This window comes from Mobula hypostoma, chromosome 27, assembly GCF_963921235.1.
Source record: "Mobula hypostoma chromosome 27, sMobHyp1.1, whole genome shotgun sequence".
In the NCBI taxonomy this organism is placed as follows: Eukaryota; Metazoa; Chordata; class Chondrichthyes; order Myliobatiformes; family Myliobatidae; genus Mobula; species Mobula hypostoma.
In genome coordinates, this window is record NC_086123.1 from 37,534,068 (window position 1) to 37,558,759 (window position 24,692).

The 24,692-nt window shown below is 45.6% G+C and overlaps 1 protein-coding gene across 6 annotated transcripts in view; it reads left to right on the forward strand.

Annotated features, from left to right (window-relative positions):
* The window catches only part of LOC134338586 (unconventional myosin-XVIIIb-like), a 471,306-nt gene that overhangs the window by 282,877 nt on the left and 163,737 nt on the right, over positions 1–24,692 (forward strand). For all 6 annotated transcript variants that reach the window (XM_063034529.1, XM_063034531.1, XM_063034532.1 and 3 more), the window contains 6 exons: positions 809–1,001; positions 12,316–12,425; positions 15,894–15,959; positions 18,656–18,784; positions 19,427–19,570; positions 23,214–23,303. In XM_063034529.1, the coding sequence (XP_062890599.1) occupies positions 809–1,001; positions 12,316–12,425; positions 15,894–15,959; positions 18,656–18,784; positions 19,427–19,570; positions 23,214–23,303 (732 nt within the window). The remainder of the gene's footprint in view (positions 1–808; positions 1,002–12,315; positions 12,426–15,893; positions 15,960–18,655; positions 18,785–19,426; positions 19,571–23,213; positions 23,304–24,692) is intronic.

Sequence of the window (24,692 nt, forward strand, 5' to 3'; positions counted from 1 at the left end):
TGGCAGCTTTGGCCTGTACTCACTGGAATTTAGAAGAATACAGGCTGATCTCATTGAAACCTACCCAATGTTGTGAAGACTGGATAAGGAACCAGTGGAGAGGATGTTTCCTATGGTGGGGGTGTCCAGAACTAGAGGGCACAGCCTCAGAATTTAGGGGTGACCCTTTAGAAAGGAGGTAAGGAGGAATTGTTTTCACCAGAGAATAGTGTATCTGTGGAATGCTCTGCCACAGACTGCTGTGGAGGCCAAGTCCGTGGGTATATTTAAGGTGAAAATTGATAGTGTTCTGATCGGTCAGGGCATCAAAGGATATGGCGAGAAGGCAGGTGTATGGGGTTGAGTGGGATCCGGGATCAGCCATGATGGAATGGTGGAGCAGACTCGATGGGCTGAATGGCCTAATTCTGCTCCTATGTCTTATGGTCTTGTATGGTCCTGAAAGAGGGTGTTCAGGGTTACAGGGAGAGGAATGAGGAGTTGTATGAGAGTTGTCTGGAGGTCTGGGAGAGATCATTACGAAGCAGAAGTGGGAGGTGAGGTGACACACAGTGTCAGGGATGGAGAGGAAGGGGGAGACCGTGGCAACAAAGCCTTGGGGTTGGAGCAGGAGGGGAGTCATCTGTGGTGGGAGAGGGCATTGTGGAGTGAAGAGGAAAGAGAGATGTGGTGACGTACTGTCTGGGTTAATGGTTAATTCTGGTACATTTGACAATAATAAACCAAATAGTCTGATAATGTAAAAACCAAGTGATCTTTCACAGTTAGGATTAAAATGGACTTCACTCCTTCTCTCTTTAAACCCTAGGATGCTCTCATAAACCTGATCAAGCGTTCTGAGGCCCACTTTGTCCACTGCTTTGTAGCAAGACCAGATGGGAGCGATGGAGTTGAACTGCAGAACGCCAGAGGTCAATCTCTGGCCACGTTTGATATCCCCACACTGAGGAGCCAGCTCCACGGGTCACAGCTGTTGGATGGACTTCGGCTTTACAGACTGGGTACAGTATCTGCCGCAGCTCTACATTATGAATGCACTGGTGACTGGAATTTGTTTTTTTTTAATCCTGTCCAACTTTCTGTGTGAAATATCTCTTTCCTTCTAAAGCTGGGTAACATGTAGAACAAAGACCAGGTAAAGATAAAGATGAAGCCTTATTTGTGCTTTGTACATTGAAACAATGAAACGTACAGTGAAATACTTCATTTCCGGTTAATAGCCAACACAGTCCGAAGATGTGCGGGAGGCAGCCTGCAAGTGGTGTTATGCTTCTGGTGCCAATACAGCATGCTCACAGCTTACTAATCCGAGCCAGCATGCTTTGGGAATGTGGGAGGAAATGGGAACACACAGGGAAACCCATGTGGTTACAGGGAGAATGTACAAATTCTTACGTACTCCACCAGAAATGAACGGAGGTCGCTGGCACTGGAAAACATGATGCTAACTGCTACACTACCATGTTGTCCAGTGCAGGCCCTGTGGCCCCTGATATTGTGTCAATCTAACCCTTCCCATCTAAAGAATCCTCCTGTCACCAACACAAATTCGGCAGAGCAGCAGATACGGAAATTGCACTTGTGGATATGCACGTGTCAGCTCATTGTGATAGTGTTGAACTCCATACTTGTCGTCGTAGTGCTTGTCAAGACTTGGACACAGCACAGCAACGCTTCGCTGCCTGTCTGCTTTCGGCCTTGCTGAGAAATTGGACTGTCGAGTCAACTGACTCTGAAGACTAGTGGTAATCGTTTTATATTTGGTTGTTCTTTTCCACTGCAGTGCAGGCTTCATTTCTCATTTGAGAGTTTTAGTTAATGGCCCTGTTTGGCCTGGCGTTTATTGTTTTCTTTTTCCTTTCACACTGTTCACATTAAAGTCTGTGAACTATCGACCTGCTTCAGTGTCTCTCACTCCGCACTTGGGCCATATCTGAATCGAGTAACAACAAGTCTCGACCACACAAAGATGGACCCAGCAGAAAGAGGGCAGCTGACCTTGGCTGTGAGATTCATTGGTTAGGTAGGAGACAAGCTACAGGCAATGGAATCTGTTCTCAGTGCAGCTACGGAGGCAATAAGGCAGGTAAACTTGTGTCGACAAGCCCAGTCACACTTGGAGGAACAGGTATCGTCTCTATCCGCAACTGTTCAACAGCTCACCACAGACAATCGGACTCAGGTGCCTGTGATTTCTGCACTCACGGCTGCCATCCACAAACTTACTGTGAACAGCGAGCATCAGCTGACAGCCATTAACATTTTTGCCTCAGTCCCACTCCCAATATCTTGCAGGTCCTCCTTGTCTGCTGCCCTGACAATCTCTGCTAGTAATGCTCCTGCTCCCGCGCCCGGACCAGAGACAACTCCCACGACGGTTTAGGAACCGAGTAATCCACCACCAGGCAGATATTCTGGTGATCCCAATGGTTGCAGGAATTTTATTACCCAATGTGAGCTGACATTCCAAGCCCAGCCTGGTTGTTTTGGTGATGATGCGCGAAAATTAGTGTACACGGTCAATCTTCTTGACAGACCTCCACTCAGCCTGTTCAACACTTTACGGGAGCAAGGATACCTCGCAGCCCATCGTTTCGACATTTTGTGGCAGAGTTGAGAAGAGTTTTTGATCTTCCAGTACGGGGTCAGGAGGCTGCCCACCGACTGTTGAACCTGCGCCAAGGCAGAGGAGTGGTGAGAGCCAATGCAGTTAAATTCTGTACCCTTGCAGCAGGGACGGGTTGGAATGAGAGATCTCTCATCACTGCCTTCCAGAGAGGACTGAACACAGGGGTCTGGCATGAGATCACTGTCCGGGATGAGCAGGATAGTCTGGATGACCTGATTAATCTGGCTATTCAAGTTGACGACCGGGTGACTGAGTGGCGCAAGGAAAGAATGTTTCAAACTTCCTCCTGATCACCATCGTTCCTTGCCCTCTCCTGATCCCTCACCACCCAGCACCCAGCCCTCAGAGGAGCCTATGCAAGTGGGGTGCATGTACCTGTATCACGAGGAATGAGAGCGGTGCTGGAGAACAGGTTCCTGCCTCTGTCGTGGTGATCCAGGACACTTCTGGGCGGCATGTTCCAAGCATCCAGCAAAAGAGAAAACCCATCAGCAGGGATGGGAATCCCGATGGGTCGGTTCTCTCTGCAGTCAGCCTCCCCTACTTCTGTAATGTTCGCAGCTTCCTTGTCGTGGAGGTCTCAGACCCATGAACTTAAGGCGTTTATCGACTCTGGTGCAGCTCGAAATCTTATGGACATCTCTCTTGCTCAAAGATGGGGAGATCCAACTCAGGAATTAAGAGAAAAGATCAATGTCAAGGCGCTGGACGGTTGACCTCTGGTAACCGGTCAGATCCACCTTTCCACCCAACCCCTCCAACTGGTGCTCAAAGGCAACCATCATGATGAAATATCATTCTATCTGGTTAATTCACCTGAAATGCCACTGGTACAATTTCCCCTGGTTATCCCGACATAACCCACGGATCGATCGGTCTCTGAAGGTACTCCAAGAGTGGGGACCGTCATGCCTGTCTACCTGTCTGGGTCCATCTCAAGCTCCATTCCATGAATCCCCTCCTGTGTCAGCTAAGGATGTGGATCTGTCTGGGATTCCGGTTGAATATTCAGATCTCTCTGATGATTTCAGTAAAAGAAAGGCCACCACCCTGCCCCAACACCGGCCATATGACTGTGCTATAGACCTCCTACCTGGAACTAATCCTCCCCGGGGCCGGCTCTTTTCCCTCTCTCGTCCTGAAACGGAGGCCATGGAGGAATACATCAAGGAGGCTTTGAGCATGGGGTTTATCCATCCGTCAACCTCGCCGGCTGGAGCGGGCTACTTTTTTGTGAGCAAGAAGGATGGCAAGCTCCATCCCTGCATCGATTATCGGCCCCTGAAGAACATCACTGTGAAGAACCACTAACCTCCTCCTTTGCTGGTGATCATCTCCAGGGAGCAACCATGTTTTCCAAAATTGATCTGCACGATGCTTACACTTTCTTCTGGCAGTTTGACGGATCCGAGGACAATGTCAATCCAGAGCCTGTCCTTCCTCGCTCGTGATCGCTGCTCCGATGATCTGGGGAATGGAGGTAGAGGTGAGGGCCGCCCAACAATCAGATCCAGGCCCGGATGGGACAGCTCCCAACCGGCTGTTTGTCCCGGCTGCGATGTGTTCCAAAGTGTTGGAATGGGGTCACTCCTCCCGTCTGGCTGGACATCCGGGAATTCAGCAGACTCAGGAATTAGTAAAGAGACAATTTTGGTGGCCATCTATGTACCAGGATGGCCACGATTTTGCATCTGCCTGTCCCACCTGTGCTCGGAACAAGACATCACGCCAGCCTCCTGCGGGTCTGTTATGTCCACTGCCTGTGCCCCACCACCCCTGGTCCCACCTCTCAGTGGATTTCATCACTGGTCTGCCCCCATCGTAAGGAAACACCACCACTTTGGTTGTTGTGGATCGATTTTTCAAGGCTGCCCACTTCATTGCCCTCCCCAAGCTCCCATCGGCTCGTGAGACTGCCACACTCATGGTTCAACATGTGATAAGGCTCCATGGCTATCCTCAAGACATAGTCTGATCGTGGACCACAGTTCACTTCCCGCTTTTGGAAAGCTTTCTGCTCTCTTGTAGGGGCCACAGCCAGCCTCTCGTCTGGCTTCCACCCCCAATCTAATGGCCAGACTGAGAGAGTGAGCCAGGAGTTGGAGACAACCTTGCGCTGTCTTGCCTCTTCCAACCCCACGTCCTGGAGCTCCCAATTGGTTTGGGCAGAGATCGCCCACAATAACCTCCAGTTGTCCTCCACCGGTATGTCTCCCTTTGAATGCCAGAGGGGATTCCAGCCCCTGCTTTCCCCTGATCAGGAGATCGAGGTAGGAGCTCCTGCTGATCCAGTGCTACAAGTGCAACTGGAGATGAGCCAGGGCTTCTCTGCTGCGCGCCCAGAAGCATTACCAATAGGCTGATTGGCTCTATTGACAGGTAAGGCCATTCAAGCCAGGACAGAAGGTCTGGTTGGCATCAAGGGATCTTCACCTGAAAGTTGAGAGCTGGAAATTGACACCGCACTACGTGGGACTGTTTGTAGTGGAAAAGGCTGTCAACAAGATGTCCTATAGATTGCGTCTACCAGCATCACTGAAGATCCACCCAGTATTCCATGTTTCCCAGCTCAAGCTGGTTACTACCTCTCCCCTGGCCCCAGTCACCCCACCTTTCTCTCCTCTCTGCCTGGTAGATGGTGCCCTTGTCTATAACTGTGTGGCACCTCCTGGCATCTCGCCGGATACATGCTAAAGTCCAGTACCTTGTGGACTGGGAAAAATATGGTCCAGAAGAACATACTTGGATCCTGGCAAAGGACGTCTTGGGCAATTCGCTGATCTGGGACTGCCAGCAGACACAGTTCTGTGGTGCCTCAGGGGCTGCACCTAGAGAGAGGGGCCCTGTCACAACCACGGATTCGGCAGAGCAGTAGATACGGCAATTGCACTTGTGAATATGCACGTGTCAACTTATTATTATTTCATTGTGATAGTAATTATCTCCATTCTAGTGCTTGTCAAAACCTAGACACAGCACAGCAACGCTTCGCTGCCTCTCTGCTTTAGGACTTGCCTGAGAAATTGGACTGTCGAGTCAACTGACTCTGAAGACTAGCGGTATTTTATATTTTGTTGCTCTTTTCATCAGCAGTATAGGCTTCATTTCCCATTTGAGAGTTTTAGTTAATGGCCCTGTTTGGCCGAGCATTTATTGATTTCTTTTTCCGTTAACACTGTTCACATTAAAGTCTGTGAACTATCGACCCGTGTTAGTGTCTCTCACTCTGCTCTTGGGCCATATCCGAACCGGGTGACACCTCCAGTTTTCTTTCATCCCTGTGCCTGTCTAAGAGACATTTAAGTGTCCCTAATGTATCTGCTTCTAACACCACCCCTGAGAGTATGTTCCATGCACTTAACACTCCTGTATAAATCTCTTACCTCTGACAACTCGCCTATATTTTCCTCTAATCACCTTAAAATTATGTCCTTTTTTATTAGCCATTGCCATCCTGGGAAAAAATCTCCACCTATCCACTCTACCTACGCCTTTTATCATCTTGTACACCTCTGTCAAATCACCTGTTGTCCTCCTTCACTCCAAAGAGAAACTTCTTGCTCACTCAACCTATCCTCATCAGACACGCCCTCTAATCCAGGCAGCCGCCTGGTAACTCTCCTCTGCACCCTCTCTAAAGCTTCCATATCCTTCCTATAATGAGGGACAACAACAGAACACTATACTCCAAGACTCCATTGCGCAGAGAAGGATAGGAGCTGGATTATGTTTTTTTGTAACCACCTGCCCTTCCATTTAATAAGATCATGGTTTATCTGATCAATGCTATTTCATGTCAATCTACAATACCCAGTCGTCCAAACGTCTGTGTTAATTGTTCACCACTAATTATCCCAGAACTGAGGAGGGTCTGGAGCTTTTCATAGACCAGACTGGATCATTGTATTTTATTTAGAGGCACAGCATGGTTACAGTAACTTACAGGCCCTCCTGGCCCAATGAACCTGCTCTGCCCAATTACACGCATTTGACCAATTAACCCACAGGTCTTTGAAATGTGGAAGGAAGTTGGAGCACCCCAAGGAAACGCACATGGTTATGGGGAGAACATACAAATTCCTTGCAAACAGCAGTGAATTCATGTCACTGGCAGTAACTCTACACTACCGTGCTGCCATATAAGGAAACAGAGAGGCAGATTTACTTCCCGACGGGGGCCGGGGGGGGGGGAGGGTTGAGGTAAATCCAGAGTATCACACAGAAAATGCGGGAGGAACTCAGCAGGTCAGGCAACATCCATGGAGATGAATAAACAGTCACCATTTCAGGCTAAGATCCTTCTTCAGGATTGGGAAGGAAGGTTGAGGACATCAGAATGAAAAGGTGATGCGGTGGGGAAGGAGAATAGCTGGAAGATGATAGGTGAAGCCAGGTGTGTGGGAAAGGTAAAAGGCTGGAGAGGAAGGAATCTGAAAGGAGAGATGCATGGACCATAGGAGAAAGGGAAGGAGGAGGGGACCCAGGAGGAGGTGATAGGAGGGTGAAATTTAAGGTCCTCCACCCTGAAGGTGGCCTCATTTTAGCATAAGAGGAGGCCATGGACCAACATGTCAGAATGGGAATTGGAATTAAAATGTTTATCCCTGGGATGTTCCGCTTTTGGCGGGTGGAACAGAGGTGCTCAATGAAATGGTCCTCAGATTTATGATGGGTCTCACCAATGTAGAGGAGGTCATATCGGGAGCACTGGATATAATAGATGACCCCAGAAGTTTCACAGCTGAAGTGTTGCCTCACCTGGAAGTACAGTTTGGGGCCCTGAATGGAGGTGAGGAAGGTGGTGTATGGGCAGGTGTAGTACTTTGCAGGGATCAGTGCTGGACGGGAGATTAGTGGGAAGGGACGAATAGACAAGGGAATCACAGAAAGAGTGATTTCTGCGGAAAGTGGAGGGGTGGGGGTGAGGTAAAGATATTTTTAGTGATAGGATCCCTTTAGATGATGGAAGTTGTGGAGGATGATGTGTTGGATGCCGAGGCTGATGGGGCGGTAGGTAAGAACAAGAGGAACTCTATCCCTGTTAAGGTGGCGGGAAGATGGAGTGAGCGCAGATGTTTTGGAAGTGGAAGCAATGCAGGTGAGGGCAGCTTAAATTCAGTCACAAGCAACATCAAAAGGAGGTGGATTGTTAATTTGAAGATGTATGGCAGTGACATATCTTTTTGAAATTCAATTAAGTTTAATTTATTGACATTACATTTCTTAGATCACGTTACGACCTGACTACTTATGTAACTGAGCCAGAAAAGGTGTTGCATTTTCACAAAGTTCTTGCCAAAGTCTCAAGTTAATGGGAAAATCCTGCTATTACATACGTTCCTTGAATTGACAGGATGTGTCACTGTCACCAATGATAAATAACTTATGCAACTGAGAAACATTTGAAAGTAGGTTACAGCCAGGGCCTGCAGGCTTTAATTCTTAATTGAGCTACATCTTCATTGAGCTGAGTTGGGGGTGAAATATTTGCTGATTTGGTTATTGGTGAAAACATTGAGTGCCCCCGGGTGTGCAGTTGCTCTAATCGATGAAAGGCCTGCACCCTTTCTATTTCCTGTAGGAATCTGGTGCAGGACTGAAGCAGAACTTTCCCATTTATTTTTAACTGAGCCTGAATTTTAATAAAGAAATCGCTGACAGCCAGGCGATAATTAATGCTAGAAACCACATGCTATGATCGGCCCCTTCAGAGAAGAACCCGTTCAGTTGAATGTCACCGAGGGTGATGATTACACAGATTAAAGTGGTCATAGAGTCATAGAACACTACAACACAGAAACAGGCCCTTCAGCCTGTCTCAGAGTCAGGTTTAATACCACTGGCACAAAATACCATCAAATGTCCTGTTGTGTGCTGTAGTATTATGTAATACTTAATAACAAAAACTATACATTACAATAAGCTATATACATAGTGCACAAAGAGGGGAAAAATGCTGTGGAACTGTTCATGGGTTCATCGTCCTTTCAGAAATCTGATGGTGGAGGGGAGGAAGCTGTTCCTGAAATATTGAGAGTGGATCTTCAGGCTCCTGTACCTCTTCCTTGATGGTAACAATGAGATGTGGGCATGTCCTGGGTGATGGGGGTCCTTAATGATGGATGCCACCTTTTTGAGATATTATCTTTTGAGGGTGTCCTTGATGCTGGGCAGGCTAGTGCCTATGATCGAACTTTCTGCAGTTTTTTCCAATCTTGTTCCATGGCCCCTCCATAGCAAACAGTTAGAATGATCTCCATGGTACAACTGTAGAAATTTGTGAGATCCTTTCATGACACCATTTCTCCTCAAACTCCTAATGCAATATAGCCGCTGTCGTGTTTTATTTGTAATTGCATCAATATGTTGGGCCTAGGATGGATCTTCAGAGCTGTTGACACCTAAGAACTTGAAAATCCTCACCTCTGATCCCTCAATGAGGACTGGTATGTGTTCCCTCGACTTCGCCTTCCTGAAGACCACAATCAGTTCCTTGGTTTTCCTGATGTTGAGTGCAAGGTTATTGCTATAACACCACTCAACCAGCTGATCTATCTCACTCCTAAATGCCCTCTCGTTACCATCTGAAATTCTGCCAACTTTTTGTCGGCAAATTTATAGATGACACTTGAGCTATGCCTAGCCACACAGCCATGGGTATAGAGAGCGTAGAGCACTGGGCTAGGCATACATCCTTCATGTGCAACAGTGATGATTATCAGCGAGGTGGAGATGGTATTTCCAATCCACACAGGTTATGGTCTTCCGGTTAGAAAGTCAAGGACCCAGTTGCAGAGGGAGGGACAAAGGCCCAGGTTTTGGAGCTTGTTGATTAGACCTGAATGTATTATTGTGTTGACTGGGTGATGAGTGTGATCTAATCTGTGCTAAACTATTATTCAGCCCAGTCTCATTGAACTGCACCCAGACCATAGCCTGCCATACCCCTCCCATCCATGTACCTATCCAAATTTCTGTTAAATGTTGAAATCAAACCCACATCCACCACTTCTGCTGGCAGCTCATTCCACACTCACCCCAACCTCAGAATGAAGGAGTTCCCCCCCAACTTTCCCTCGTATATTTCATCTTTTAAACAGCTGACTTCTAGCTGTAGTCTCACTCTCAACTATGACCTCTAGTTCAAATCTCACCTAATCTTAGCTGCAAAAGCCTGTTTACGTTTACTCTATCTATACCTCTCAAAACCAATCAAACTCTCCTTTTAACTTGGGTTCTAAAGTCCCAGCAACACCCTTGGTCTTGTGTCAAAGGCTCTATTGCCTCTCATGGAAACGTACCTTGGCAAGCCAGGGTTTCTGTTCTGCATGCCCATCCACTTGGCTGTGTGGACCTGGAGATTGGTGCCAACTCTGCTATAATACTACACCAATATGGGTCTGTCCAAGTGGAGATATAGAATTTGGGTCTACGTGGACAGAATATGTGGGGGTTTCAGATGATGCTCTACTTGTCCCTTGTCTCTGGTAAAATCACATACGTTGTCATGCGCACAAGTACGTGTATATCCAAGTGTAAAGCGAAATGTCCTTCAGCAGCATCACATGCACAAGTGAGTTTTTGTTGCACCTGTGCATACACAAAGTTCTGTATATGACATTAACCTTGACTTTGACCCTGGTTCACACAGAAGTGATCACATTTTATTGCAGGAAAAGTGGGTGATGACGTGAGACTCTTTTCGAGATCATTTGAGCCCTGTGAGATGGGTCATCTGGTCCAGATGGCCTGGGAGATTCCTTTCCATGGCTGTGCATTCAGTGAGCCATGGTTTTACAGTAATGTGGAATAGACGTCTTCCCAGATGATAGTCTCATCAATCTTTTATTTATTTAGAGATACAGCTCAGTAACAGGGCCTTGAGGCCCACGGCCTTGTGCCTCCCATTTACACCCATGTGACCAATTAACGTGTCTGTCCTTGAAGTGTGGGAGGAAACTGGAGAACCCAGAGGAAACCCACGACATTCCAGGGAGAGTGTGTAGACAGCCACGGAATTGAACCCGGGTCGCTGGCATTATGCTAACCACTACATTACACTGAAGCCTCGGACTACCATGACACCCATTTGCCACTGTGATGCCCCTGTATTCGTCGAGTTTCAGCTTTTATCATGGTGGGGCATGATTTGGCTGGCTCAGGTCAGCTGTTCCAAAGCCCTGATCACAGAGTTAGTGTGCCTCGCTAGAGATTGTGAGGTCACCTTTAATCTTAAGCATTGTTAGAAACTGAATATCTTAAAAGAGACTTGGACTTATATTGGACCTGACGAAGGGTCTCGACCCGAAATGTCGACTGTACCTCTTCCTAGAGATGCTGCCTGGCCTGCTGCGTTCCAACTTTGATGTGTGTTGCTTGGAATTATATATGGGGTTTAGCGCAGGTGTTCCCAACATGAGGTTCATGGACCACTTGCTTAATAGTATTGGTCCAGGGCATAAAAAATGTTGGGAACCCTGGTTTTGGAGGATGTGGACAGAAAGCTGGCAAATGGGACTAGTTTAGTTCGGCCACTTGGTTGGCATGAAGTAGGGCTAAAGGGCCTGTTTCCTGCTATACGGCTGTAATACCCACAGTCAACGATGGAGGCATTAGGTCAGGTGACTAGAAGCCTGGTTAAAGAGGAGTCATAATTGGCTGTGGCATGAAAGGTGTCATATAACTTGGTCTTTCCTTTAGAGGAAAAGTATTGGTGGTAGACACACAGGAAACTGTAGATTCTGAAATCTAGAGCAACAAGCAAAATGCCCAAGAAACTCAGCAGCTCAGGGAGCATCCATGGAGAGAAATGGATAGTTGATGTTTTGGGTCCTGATAAAAGTTGTCAACCCAAAATGTTGACTGTCTATTTCTCTCCATTAGGTGTTGCCTGAATGCTGATTTCTTCCAGTGTTTTGGGTGTGGCATTGGTTTGAGAGAACTTGTTCAGGTGTGTTGGTTCTTGTAGAAGTACTGTAGGATACAATATTAATCCCACATGGAACATCAAGGGAACTTGTCTTCATAGCCGCAGTTGTTGCTTTCAGCTGTATTATTATTTGATCATCTTAGTTGCTAAATTAGCCATGTTACACGTTTCTTGTGCTGCCCCAATAGGGGCCAGAACCCTTGTTCCCAAAGTGTACTCATCAACTGTTGTCCCACTGATTCCGATGCTGGGAATTGTTTCCATTTCATGCTCAATTTGTGTTCACAAAGAAAAAAAATACCAGAATGTTGAGGACCTGAGATGTAGAGAAAAATTAAATGGGTTAAGGCTTTATTTCTTGGAGCATGGGAAAATGAGAGGAGATTTGATATAAGCATACAAAATTATTGGGGGTATTGACAGGGTAAATGCAAGAAGACTTTCTCTACTGAGGTTGGGTGAGACTAGAACTAGAGGTTGTGAGAGGTGAAATATGAAAGGGGAATATGAGGAGGAACTTCTCACTCAGAGGGTAGTGCATGGGTGGAACAAGATGCCAGAGAAAGTGATGGATGCAGATTGAATTTACGAGGTTTGGATAAGTACATGCATAGGAGGGGTAGGGATGGCTACAGTCCCTAGGAAGAATAACAGCTTTGCATGAACTAGATGGGCTGAAGGGCCTGTGTCTGTGCTGTAGTACTCTATAACTATAGGACTCTATTGACATTGCCTCTCCTGTTTGGTTGCTTGGCAGGATTTCCTGATCACATGGTGCTTGGTGACTTCCGACGCCGTTTCCAAATGCTTGCCCCAGAAATCCTGAAGAAGTATGGAGCCATGTTTATGGTCATGGATGAAAAGAAGGTTTGTTTTTGGTCACTGGAGAAAGAAAACACAAGGACAGGCCAAGTACATTTTATTGGCTCTTAATGTTTGAAGTTTTCTTATAAGACAAAGCTTTCTTGTCAAACACCCATCAGGGCTGTGCGGTGTGGGATTTCAGGATCCATCACCTGAGGCTTAGATGCTGGTTGGGAATAGCTTTAATTTACGCAACAGTGAAGCTGGTCTTGTAGCAGCTGAGGTAGAGTAGGTTCTAGAGGGGAGCACTGGGATTGATTGTATATCAAAAAAGGACCAAAGGTGAATAAATCTCTTCCATACTGACCAGCCAAGCCTCAAAATAAACATTCAGGTTGATTGAAAGTCAAGGAGCTAAATTATGCATGGAATGCAAATATTTTTATTAGCTTTTTATTTTAATTTTCTTCTTATTATATTAAATATTATTTCATATTTCCACATTTCCACAATTTGTCTTTTGCACATTGGGTGTTTGTCAGTCATGGTTTTTGTAGCTTTTTTCACAAATTCTATTGCATTTCTTTATTTTCCTGTAAGTTCCTGTGGGAAAATCAATCTCGGTAATATGTGTATGGTAACATGTGCAAACTTTGATAATAGATTTACTTTGAACTTTGAACTTGCTGTGCAGAAATAGTTGACGTGTTTCCCACAGGGTGGCACATCAGAATTGCTTCATTGAAACTGCGGATGCTGGAAAGCTGCAGCAACACACAAAATGCCAGACAAACTCAATGGGTCAGCTGGCACCTATGGAGGGACATGGACAGTCAATGTTTTGGGTCTAGACTCTTCATCAGGACTGGAAAGAAAGAGGGAAGAGAGCCAGTATAAAAAGGTTGAGGAAGGGGGTGGATCCAGGTGACAGGGAAAAGATAAACAAGGGGGAGCAGGAATGATGTTTAAAGCTGGGAGGTAATAGGCAAAAGGGCTGAAGAAGATGAGATCTGATAGAAGAAGATGGTGAACTACGGAATAAAGGGAAGGAAGTGAGGAGGGAAGAACATGTGGGTGATAAACACATTGAGAGGGTGGGGGATATAATGTTGAGACTATATAAAGTACTGGTGAGGTCTCACTTGTAGTACTGTGTGCAGGTTTGAGCCCTTTGTCTTAGAAAGGATGTGCTGAAACTGGAGAGGTTCACAAAAATAATTCCAGGATTGAATGGCTTGTCATATGAAGACAGTTTGATGCCTATGGACCAGTATTCACTAGAATTCAGAAGACTGAGGCATGACCTAATTGAAACCTATCGAATGGTAAAAGGCTCTGATAGAGTGTATGTGGAGAGGATGCTTCCTAAGGTGGAGAGTCTGAGACCAGAGGACACAGCCTGAAAGTAAAGGGGCATCCTTTTAGAATGGAGGTGAGGAGAAATCTCTTTAGTCAGAGAGTGGTGAATCTGTGGAATTCGTTGCCACAGGCAGCTGTGAAGGACAAGTCTTTGAGTATTAAGGTAGAGGTTAATAGATTCTGGATTGCTCAGTGCCTTTGGGAGATAGGGAGAAGGCAGATTGGGGCTGAGAAGAAGAAAGGATCAGCCATGATGAAATAGCAGATTAGACTCGATGGGCCAAGTGGGCTAATTCTGTTCCTACAAAGAAGGGTGGTGGGGCTGGCACTGGTGGGAAAAGGAAAACAGAGGGGTAACAGAGAGAGTAGTTAATGGAGTTAACAGGTTACTAAGGTGGAATTCTTGGAACAGACTCCATGGTTTTCTTTGTTTCATGGCTGACTGTGGAAAAATCAATCTCAGGGTTGTATACTGCATACATACTATGATAAAAAATTTACTTTCAATCTTTGAAGTGCAGTTCAATGCAGCAGTGGAGGAGGCCGTGGACAAATATGTCAGTAGGGGAATTGAAAATGAAGGAATGAAATGGACAGACATGTCATTGTGGGAATGGGAAATGGAGAAGTGGACAGATATATCAGTGTGGGAATGGGAGATGGAGTGGACAGACATGTCAGTGTGGGAATGGGAAATGGAGTGGACAGACATGTCAGTGTGGGAATGGGAAATGGAGTGGACAGACATGTCAGTGTGGGAATGGGAAATGGAGTGGACAGACATGTCCGTGTGGGATTGGGAAATGCAGTGGACAGACATGTCCGTGTGGGAATGGGAAATGGAGTGGACAGACATGTCAGTGTGGGAATGGGAAATGGAGTGGACAGACATGTCAGTGTGGAATGGGAAATGGAGTGGACAGACATGTCCGTGTGGGAATGGGAAATGGAGTGGACAGACATGTCAGTGTGGGAATGGGAAATGGAGTGGACAGATATGCCAGTGTGGGAATGGGAAATGGAGTGGACAGACATGTCCGTGTGGGAATGGGAAATGGAGTGGACAGACATGTCAGTGTGGAATGGGAAATGGAGTGGACAGACATGTCCGTGTGGGAATGGGAAATGGAGTGGACAGACATGTCAGTGTGGGAATGGGAAATGGAGTGGACAGATATGCCAGTGTGGGAATGGGAAATGGAGTGGACAGACATGTCCGTGTGGGAATGGGAAATGGAGTGGACAGACATGTCAGTGTGGAATGGGAAATGGAGTGGACAGACATGTCCGTGTGGGAATGGGAAATGGAGTGGACAGACATGTCAGTGTGGGAATGGGAAATGGAGTGGACAGATATGCCAGTGTGGGAATGGGAAATGGAGTGGACAGACATGCCAGTGTGGGAATGGGAAATGGAGTGGACAGACATGTCAGTGTGGGATTGGGAAATGCAGTGGACAGACATGTCCGTGTGGGAATGGGAAATGAAGAAGTATGTCACATGTACAATGAATCATCGAAACACAGTGAAATGCGCCATTTGCGTCAATGACCAACACAGTCCGAGGATGTCCTGGGATCAGCCTGCAAGTGTCAACTTGCTTCTGGCACCAATATAACATGCCCTCAGCTTACTAACTCTAACCTGTACGTCTTTGGAATGTGGGAGGAAACTGGAGTTCTGGAAGAAATCCAAGAGATCGCAGGGGGAGCATACAAACTCTTTATTCACTGCGGTGGAACTGAACCTCCAAGAAATCACAGGGAGAGCATACAAACTCCTCATTCACAGCGGTAGAACTGAACCTCGGTCACTGGTGCTGTAATAGCATTGAGCTCTTCTGAGGCTGGCATGGCAGATTAGCAGTTAGCCTAACAATATTACAGCATCGGTGACTGGAAGGTTGTAGATCAGTTGTGCTGGTCGTTAACACAAACAGCTTATTTCACTTTGTTTCAATGTGCATTTGACAAATAAAACTAAACTAATATTTAGACTCTTCCGAAAGTCTCCATCTCCGCACAGCAATGAGGCGAACCTTCAGCTAATGTCTTCTCTCAGACTTCAGTGACTACCTGATTTGTGAATGAAGCAATGCCCAGTTCCTGACTGTGGTTAATGTAAGATTTCAATAAACCTGGAATCATTGACTGCTGGTTTTACGTTTACAGGCCACGGAGGAGCTTCTTGCCTTGTTAGATTTGGAGAAGCACAGCTTTACGTTGGGACAGAGTCGGGTAAGTCCCACAATGTGTACAGCAACACCCCAGGGAATCACACGTAACTCTAGACGACAGCACACACTCTCTGCAGTAGGCCTCTGGCCTCTGTAGGTCAGAGTCAGCCATGGATGTCGCATCCTACCTGTCCGGGCAGTACAATAAGAAGAGCAAGCTCCCCCTCCGTGCATCTGCTGAACCCAAAGGAATGGCAGAGACGGATACAGTTTGGCACCAGTAGTGTCACAGGAGTTGCCAGTCGGCATTGAACTCATCAGAGGACAGCCTTAGGGACTCCAGCTCTGGATTTTTCCCCTGGGGTTTACAAATGAAGCCTTCCCATGAGTGGGTACAGCTGCGAGGCAGCAGAGGTTTGAGATCAGAGATGTTGTTTCTCCTAGATAAACTGCCAACCATGGCCGACAAGCCCCATCTGCCCAAAGTGACTGGTTTTAAGGCACCAGTTACCCACCTTTGCCCCTTCTGACAGTAGAAACTTCTGCCGGGCTTAGTAGCTAAGCCACACATGAAGGCCAGGAGCTGGACTTGGTTGTCAGAGGCTATTTGAGATGGACACCATTGGGAGCATTCAACAGGTAGAGGAATTTATCCCCATTACCACCACCAGCTATGACAACCTTTGAAGAATAAAGCAGGTGGATTAATGAATTGAATTGAATTGACTTTATTACTTACATCCTTCATATACACGAGGAGTAAAAATCGTTACATATCTGTTAAAATGTGCAATGTGCAGTTATAATAATTTATAACAAATATTATGAACAACAGGGTAATCAATACAACATAGAAATACAGTTGAGTTAGCTTGAATTAATCAGTCTGATGGCCTGGTGGAAGAAACTGTCCTGGAGCCTGTTGGCCCTAGCTTTTATGCTGCGGTGCCATTTCCCGGATGGTAGCAGCTGGAACAGTTTGTGGTTGGGGTGACTCGGGTCTCCAATGATCCTTTGTGCGCTTTTTACACACTTGTCTTCGTAAATGTCCTGAATAGTGGGAAGTTCACATCTACAGATGTGCTAGGCTGTCCGCACCACTCTCTGCAGAATCCGGTGATTAAGAGAAGTACAGTTCCCATACCAGGCAGGGATGCAGCCAGTCAGGATGTTCTCAATTGTGCCCCTGTAGAAAGTTCTTAGAATTTGGGGGGCCACACCAAACTTCTTTAACTGTCTGAGGTGAAAGAGGCACTGTTGTGCCTTTTTCACCACACGGCCAGTATGTACAGACCACTTGAGATCCTCGGAGATGTTTATGCCGAGGAACTTAAAGCTGTTCACCCTCTCAACCCCAGATCTATTGATGTCTATAGGGATTAACCTGTCTCCATTCCTCTTGTAATCCACAACCAGCACAATGCTGGGTTATTGGTGAAACTCAGAAAGAGACACATCAGTTAGGGAGTGAGGAACCAAGTTCTGGGAAGTCATAAAGACAAGAGATTCTGCAGGTGTTGGAAATCATGAGCAGCACACACACAAATGCTGGAGGAACTCAGCAGGTCAAGCAACGTCTATGGAGGGAAATAAAGAGTCAACATTTCAGGCCGGGACCCTTCAGGGCTGGAAATGAATGGGGCAGAAACCAGGACAGGTGGAAAGGGGAAGAGATAAAAGCTGGCAGGTGACAGGTGAGATCAGGTAAAGGGAAAGGTGAGTGGGTGGGGTAGGAAAGAAGAGATGAGGTAAAAATCTGAGAGGTGATGGGTAATACCAGGTGAGGTGGGTTACTGGAGTTTCTCCAGCACTTTGTGTGTTTTACTCAAATATTAGGAGGTTTAGTTCACTGGTAGTTACTGTTTGGTGCCCAATGTTCAGTCCAGATGGTGTTTCTGTCCAAACATTTATGTACAAATAAACATTGGAATCTAGAGCAGGATTGGTTGTCAACATCCCTTGAACCTATTGCACCATTCAATAAAATTATGACTGATCTGGCTGCAACTCAACTCCCAAGCCTGGCATCGTCCATTAACATTATACTCCCCTTTGCTCAAATACCCGTCTACCTCCGCCGTAAAAAAAATCAAAGATTCTGCTCCCTCCCCTCTTACACAAGGGAGATCTAAAGATGCCTCATGCTCTGAAAGGAAAAAGAAGCAGTATTTCTGTCTGAAATGTACATGAGTAACTCCACCCTCTGCTTTGTACTTGATTCTCCCACAAGTCAGGGGTAAGATTTTTACGCAGACAGTGGTGAGTGCGTGGAATGGGCTGCCGGCGATGGTGGTGGAGGCAGATACAATGGGGTCTTTTAAGAGACTCCTGGGCAGGTACATGGAGCTTAGAAAAACAGAGGGCTATGGGTAACCCTAGGTAATTTCTAAAGTACATGTTTGGCACAGCTTTGTGCTGTGGGTTTTCTATGTTTCTAGGAGGAAGCATCGTTAGTCTCAAACCCTTCAGGATTTGATATGTTCTTACTCCTCTAGACTCCAGATCAAACAGTACAGTACGTGTCTTTTGGTCCATGATGTTCTGCCACCCTTTTAATCAACTCCAAGATTAATCTAACCCTTCCCTCCTGCATAGCCCTCCATTTATCTTTCTAGTAGCATCCTGGTATATCTCTTCTACACCCTCTCTAAAGCTTCCATGTCCTTTCTGTGAGGTGATGTGCTTCCCCCCCACCCCCATTTCTTTTCACCAAAAACAATCATTGAATGTTTGACTAATGGATTGGTTTCCCACCAGATCTTCTTCAAGGCTGGAGTCATCCCTCGGCTGGAGATACAGCGGCAGCGGCAGATCTCCCAGAATCTGATCCCACTGCAGGCACTGTGCCAGGGGTTCCTTGGTAGGCAGCAGTTCAAGAAAATGAAGGTACGATCTCCTGCTTCAGAGCCCAAAGATTAAAAAAAACACAAAAAAATCATTAACGTTAAAATTAAAACAAATGTTATTAAAACAAAAACTCACATCATCTTAAAAGTTTCTTCCCCCAGGCAGTTAATCTGATCAACCATTCTCGTTAGTTCCCCCCCCCCCACCCAGCCAACCCCTCTATCCGTTATTTCCATCAGTGCACTGTAAACACTTTAAACCACTTCCTATATTCTGTTTACATTGTAAGTGTCATCATCGTCTGAACCCTTAGTGCCCAGGTGGCACATGGGGCCTCACATTGTAAATGTATGCTGGTATTAAATGTATTTATGCACATTTTATTCAATATCCATACTTCTAACTTTACTTTTATATGATTCTTATTCTTTATAATTGTTGAATGGTGTTGTTTCTTGTTGCTTGTCACACCCTGACCAACACAGGAAGTAAATTCCTAATACATGTAAATGTCTATGGCAAATAAAGTTGATTCTTGAAACTACTCAGTTAAGGGTGAAGGAATTTCAGATGTCATAGAAAGGTCTGCTCCCATGGTCCCAGATCCTTCCCTTTAAGAATGGGCTGTCCTCTTGGTGTTGAATGAGCTGATAACAGTCTGTGTTTTTATCTCCCATCTAGACCCAGCACTTAACTCTTCGTTGTATTCAGAAGAACATCAGGAGGTACTGGGCAGTTCACCAGTGGCAATGGTGGCAGTTGATGTCTCGTGTCCGTCCCTTGCTCTCCATTAACTTCGCCAATGAAAACCTTCAACTTAAAGAGGTATGTTTGTTCCACGTGACCAGGGTGTGAGGAGAAACCTCCGAGCCCCACCCCACAATTTCTCATTTCTTTCAGAAGAGTGTGCCTGATTGGTGACAAAGGCTCTGGAGGAACTCAATAACACTACCTCACTATTCCTCTTCTACACTATTTATTCACTTATTCATTTATATATTCAACTTATAATAATTTGATATACCTGCACTGTGGTGCTGCCACAAAACAACAAATTTCACCACTTGTGTCAGTGATAATAAAGCTGCTTGTGATGTGATGGACTTGAGAAGACAACCATGCTGAACATGTGCACGTTAGAGCACAGATACAGGCCCTTCAACCCATCTAGTGCATGTTGTACTATTAGAGTCATAGTCATTGAAAAGAACAGCACAGAAACAGACCCTTCAGCCCATCTAGTCCATGTTGTACTTTTAGAGTCATAGTCATTGAAAAGAACAGCACAGAAATGGACCCTTCAGCCCATCTAGTCCCTGCTATGTTAGTATTCCGCATAGTCCCATCGACCCATACCTGGACCATAGTCCTCCATACTCCTCCCATCCATGTACCTATGTAAACTTCTCTTCAATGTTGTACCTGAACCTGCATCCACTACTTCCACTGGCAGCTTTTTCCACACTCACACCATTCTCTGAGTGAAGACGTTTCCCTCACGTTACTGCTACTCTATGGATAGCATCTCCACTACATTTATTGCTGTCTTATTTTTATGGTCTTTGAATGGGCATAGAATCATAGAAAAATTATAACCTGGACAGTAGGGATAGCTACATCAGGCTGCTGTCTATTGGTTATAGCTTAGCGTTCAATACCATCATAACCTCAGTTCTAATCAACAAGCTCCAAAGCTGGGTCTCTGTTTCTCCCTCTACAACTGTCTCTTGGACTTCCTCATTGGGAGACCACGGTCTGTGTGGATTGGAAATAACATCTCCACCTTGCTGACAATCAATACTGGTGCACCTCAGGGATGTGCACTGAATCCACTGTTCTACTCTCTCTACACTCACGATTGTGTGGCTAGGAACAGCTAAAATGCCATTTATAAATTTGTTTCAGGAATAGCTTCTTCTCCTCCGCCATCAGCTTTCTGAGTGGACGTTGAACCCACGAACACTACCTCTATGTATGTATGTATGTATGAATTATACATATATATACAGTAGTAGTGTATAGTTACTTCATTATTATCTATTGCAATGTACTGGTGCCACAAAACAGCTGATTTCACAACCTATGCCGGTGATATTTAACCTGATTCTGTTTCTGAAAAGGCCGTTTGGCTCACTTGTGCAACACTACAAAATTCTGGAGGAACTCAGCAGGTTAGGCAGCATCTATGCAGGGAATAAATTGTTGACATTTCGGGCTAAGAGCCTTCTGTAGAGTCTTGGCCTGAAACATCGACTGCTTATTCCGCTCCATGGATGCTGCTCCACGGATGCTGCTCGACTTGCTGAGTTCCACCAGCATTTTGTGTGTGTTTCACTGCATGTTCAGCATCTGCAGAATCTCTTGTGTTTATGAATTGGCCCACTAGATCCAATCCTGTTGCAAGTTTGACTAGCTGAACAAACCCCAACTTCTTGCAGTTGATCCACAGGTCTTTGAGTACTCAATCAAGTACTTGTTAAATGTGATGACACTGTTCTTCCAGGTAGTGTAACTGCCACCCTGGGTTAAAACTCTTTTCTTATCTCCTGCTGACTTTGTGGTACTTGCTTTTTGACCTTCAAAGTGAAGGAAACATGCCCCAGCTATTCTGGTGCATTTAGATGCCATTGCATTAGGTATGTCATCCTCTCAGTCTCCAGTGATCCAAAGAGAGCAACACAACTTGTCCAACCTATCCTCCCCACTCCCTTCCTAGCATCATATCTTGGACAGTTGTATTGGAGGCTGGAGTGGATCTCTGGCCTGGTAGGGGCTGTATCTCTTTAGCACTTCATCTAAAATCCTATATATCTGAGGAGTCAAGTTTTGGGACAGATTTGCACCTGACCTCTTGCTGTTCCATAGAAACCATAGAAACCATAGAAACTACAGCACAGAAACAAGCCCTTTGGCCCTTCTTGGCTGTGCTGAACCATTTTCTGCCTAGTCCCACTGACCTGCACACGGACCATATCCCTCCATACACCTCCCATCCATGTATCTGTCCAATTTATTCTTAAATGTTAAAAAAGAACCCGCATTTACCACCTCGTCTGGCAGCTCATTCCATACTCCCACCACTCTCTGTGTGAAGAAGCCCCCCCCCAATGTTCCCTTTAAACTTTTCCCCCTTAACCCTTAACCCATGTCCTCTGGTTTTTTTCTCCCCTTGCCTCAGTGGAAAAAGCCTGCTTGCATTCACTCTATCTATACCCATCATAATTTTATATACCTCTATCAAATCTCCCCTCATTCTTCTACGCTCCAGGGAATAAAGTCCCAACCTATTCAACCTTTCTCTGTAACTGAGTTTCTCAAGTCCTGGCAACATCCTTGTAAACCTTCTCTGCACTCTTTCAACCTTATTTATATCCTTCCTGTAATTTGGTGACCAAAACTGAACACAATACTCCAGATTCGGCCTCACCAATGCCTTATACAACCTCATCATAACATTCCAGCTCTTATACTCAATACTTCGATTAATAAAGGCCAATGTACCAAAAGCTCTCTTTACGACCCTATCTACCTGTGACAACACTTTTAGGGAATTTTGTATCTGTATTCCCAGATCCCTCTGTTCCACTGCACTCCTCAGTGCATTACCATTAACCCTGTATGTTCTACGTTGGTTTGTCCTTCCAACGTGCAATACCTCACACTTGTCAGTATTAAACTCCATCTGCCATTTTTCAGCCCATTTTTCCAGCTGGTCCAAGTCCCTCTGCAGGCTCTGAAAACCTTCCTCACTGTCTACTACACCTCCAATCTTTGTATCATCAGCACATTGGAACCGATGGGTGACGTAGTGGAACAGTGATTAGATCCACTAGCTCACAGCCCCAGTGACCTCTAGTTCAATCGTGATGTCTGTGTGGAGTTTGTACACTCTTCCTGTGACTGTGTGGGTTTCCCTGGGTGCTCCAGTTTTGTTCTCCCATGCTAAAGACAGGGGAGGGGCTTGATAGGTTAGTTGTAAATTTCCCCTGCATGTAGGTGAGTGGTGGAATTTGGGGGAAAACGATGGGGGTGTGGGGGAATAAAATGGGGTAGGTGAAGATGGGTGTTTAATGGATAGGCTGAAGGGCCTGTCATATCTCTACAGCTCTATGGTTACCCGTTGGGTTATGCCAATAAGAAGGAGCCTAAAATATAAAAGGTGCAGAAGACAGGAGCAAGGATTAGAAACTGCAGTCGCACAAAATCTTAAATAAAAAGCAGAAAATGCTGTAAATACTCCATAGCTTGGGCAGTGTCTGCAGAGAGAGAAACTGAGATCATCTTTAATTTCACTTACTTTTCTCTTTAGCCACTTCCAATTGAGGAATTTTTTCCAAAAGTCCTAATGCATCGTAATGGAGCCTGAGATGCTGACTGATCGGTTCACTGACCGGATGCTGCCTACACCACCGAGACTCTCCGATATTTTGTGTCTGTTGTGTTAACATACATTTTTCTCTGCAATTAGGAAGAGGTCAGTGTTTTACGGAAAAAGTTGGAGAAATCTAATCGGGAACGGAATGAAATGCGAGAGCAAACTGACCTGCTTGAGGGCAAGGTAAGTCTGTTATCTGCTCTTTTATTACTGCATATTATTGCTCATTTATTTCGTTTGACCTTTCTGTGATATGTTCCATGTTGCCCCCTTGGCCTCATCAGCCACCTCAGAACCAGCAAAACTGACCACCTCGTCACAGATGTTCTTGTTGCTGTTTGCATGCGGGGGCTGCTTTTCTTTGGACAGGATCCATGGTTTTCCTTGTTTCGTAGCTGTCTGTGGGAAGACCAATCTCAGGGTTGTATGCTGTATCCAGACTTTGATAAATATACTCCAAAATTTCAACTTTGAGGAAAGACATAGTTAAACTGGAAAGAGTGCAGAAAAGATTTACAAGGATGCTACTTGGCCTAGGGGACCTGAGTTATTCAAGAATCAGTATTGTTTATTGTCATTCTTCAGTACACGAATGTAAAGGAGAATGAAATGATTCCTACTCCAGATTTGATGCAACATAAAAAACACAATAAATATAAATATGAAATCAATCCTGTAGAACACAATGTACAATAAGTGTTATATATACAGACTGACCGTACGTACATGAAGTGATACTAGGTGATGTGTGCTGTTGTGTGGTGGTGGCGGGGTGGGTTAATGGGTGGAGGTGTGGATCATCCTGACAGCTCGGGGGAAGTAAGTACTTTCAAGTCTAGTGGGCCTGGTGTGGATGGTCCTTAGCCTCTTCCCTGATAGGATTGGGACAAGCAGTACATGAGCAGGGTGAGTGGCGTACTTCATATATCACTGGCCTTTTCCTGGCACCTTTCTGTCATTGATGATAGGTGGGTTGGTGCTGGTGGTTCATTGAGCAGTTTTAATTACCCACTGTACAGCTGTTCTGTTTGCCGCAGTGCAGTGACGCAGCATGTTAGGATGCTCTCCACTGCATATCTGTGGACTGACATGAGCATTGATGTGCATAGACTAGATCTCTTCAGCCTCCTGAGAAAGCAGAGGCATTGGTAGGGGTTGTTGACTGTGGAGGATGTGTTCTGGGACTGTGAAAGGTTGTGTGAGAGCTACACTCCCAGGAGTTTGAAATTGCTCACAGTTTCCACTGCTGTGACACCAATGTGAAGAGGGTTCTGAGTGGTGTGAGTTCTCCTTTATATGGTTTACATTGAGAAAGAGGTTATTTGCCTGGCACCAGGCCTCGAACACTGTTATGTCGGCTTGGAGCACTGAAGAATGAGGAGTAACCTTAGAGGAATGTTTTAAATTCAGACAAGCATACATGGTAAGTTTTTACCATGGAAGAAGTGTGCAATACTGGGGAGTTAGAGGTGAGAAGGGAATGATTTATAAGGGACCTGAGGGGCAAATATTTCATGGGCAGTGTTGTAAGTATATTGAATGACTTGCCAGAGGAAGTGATTGAGGCAGATA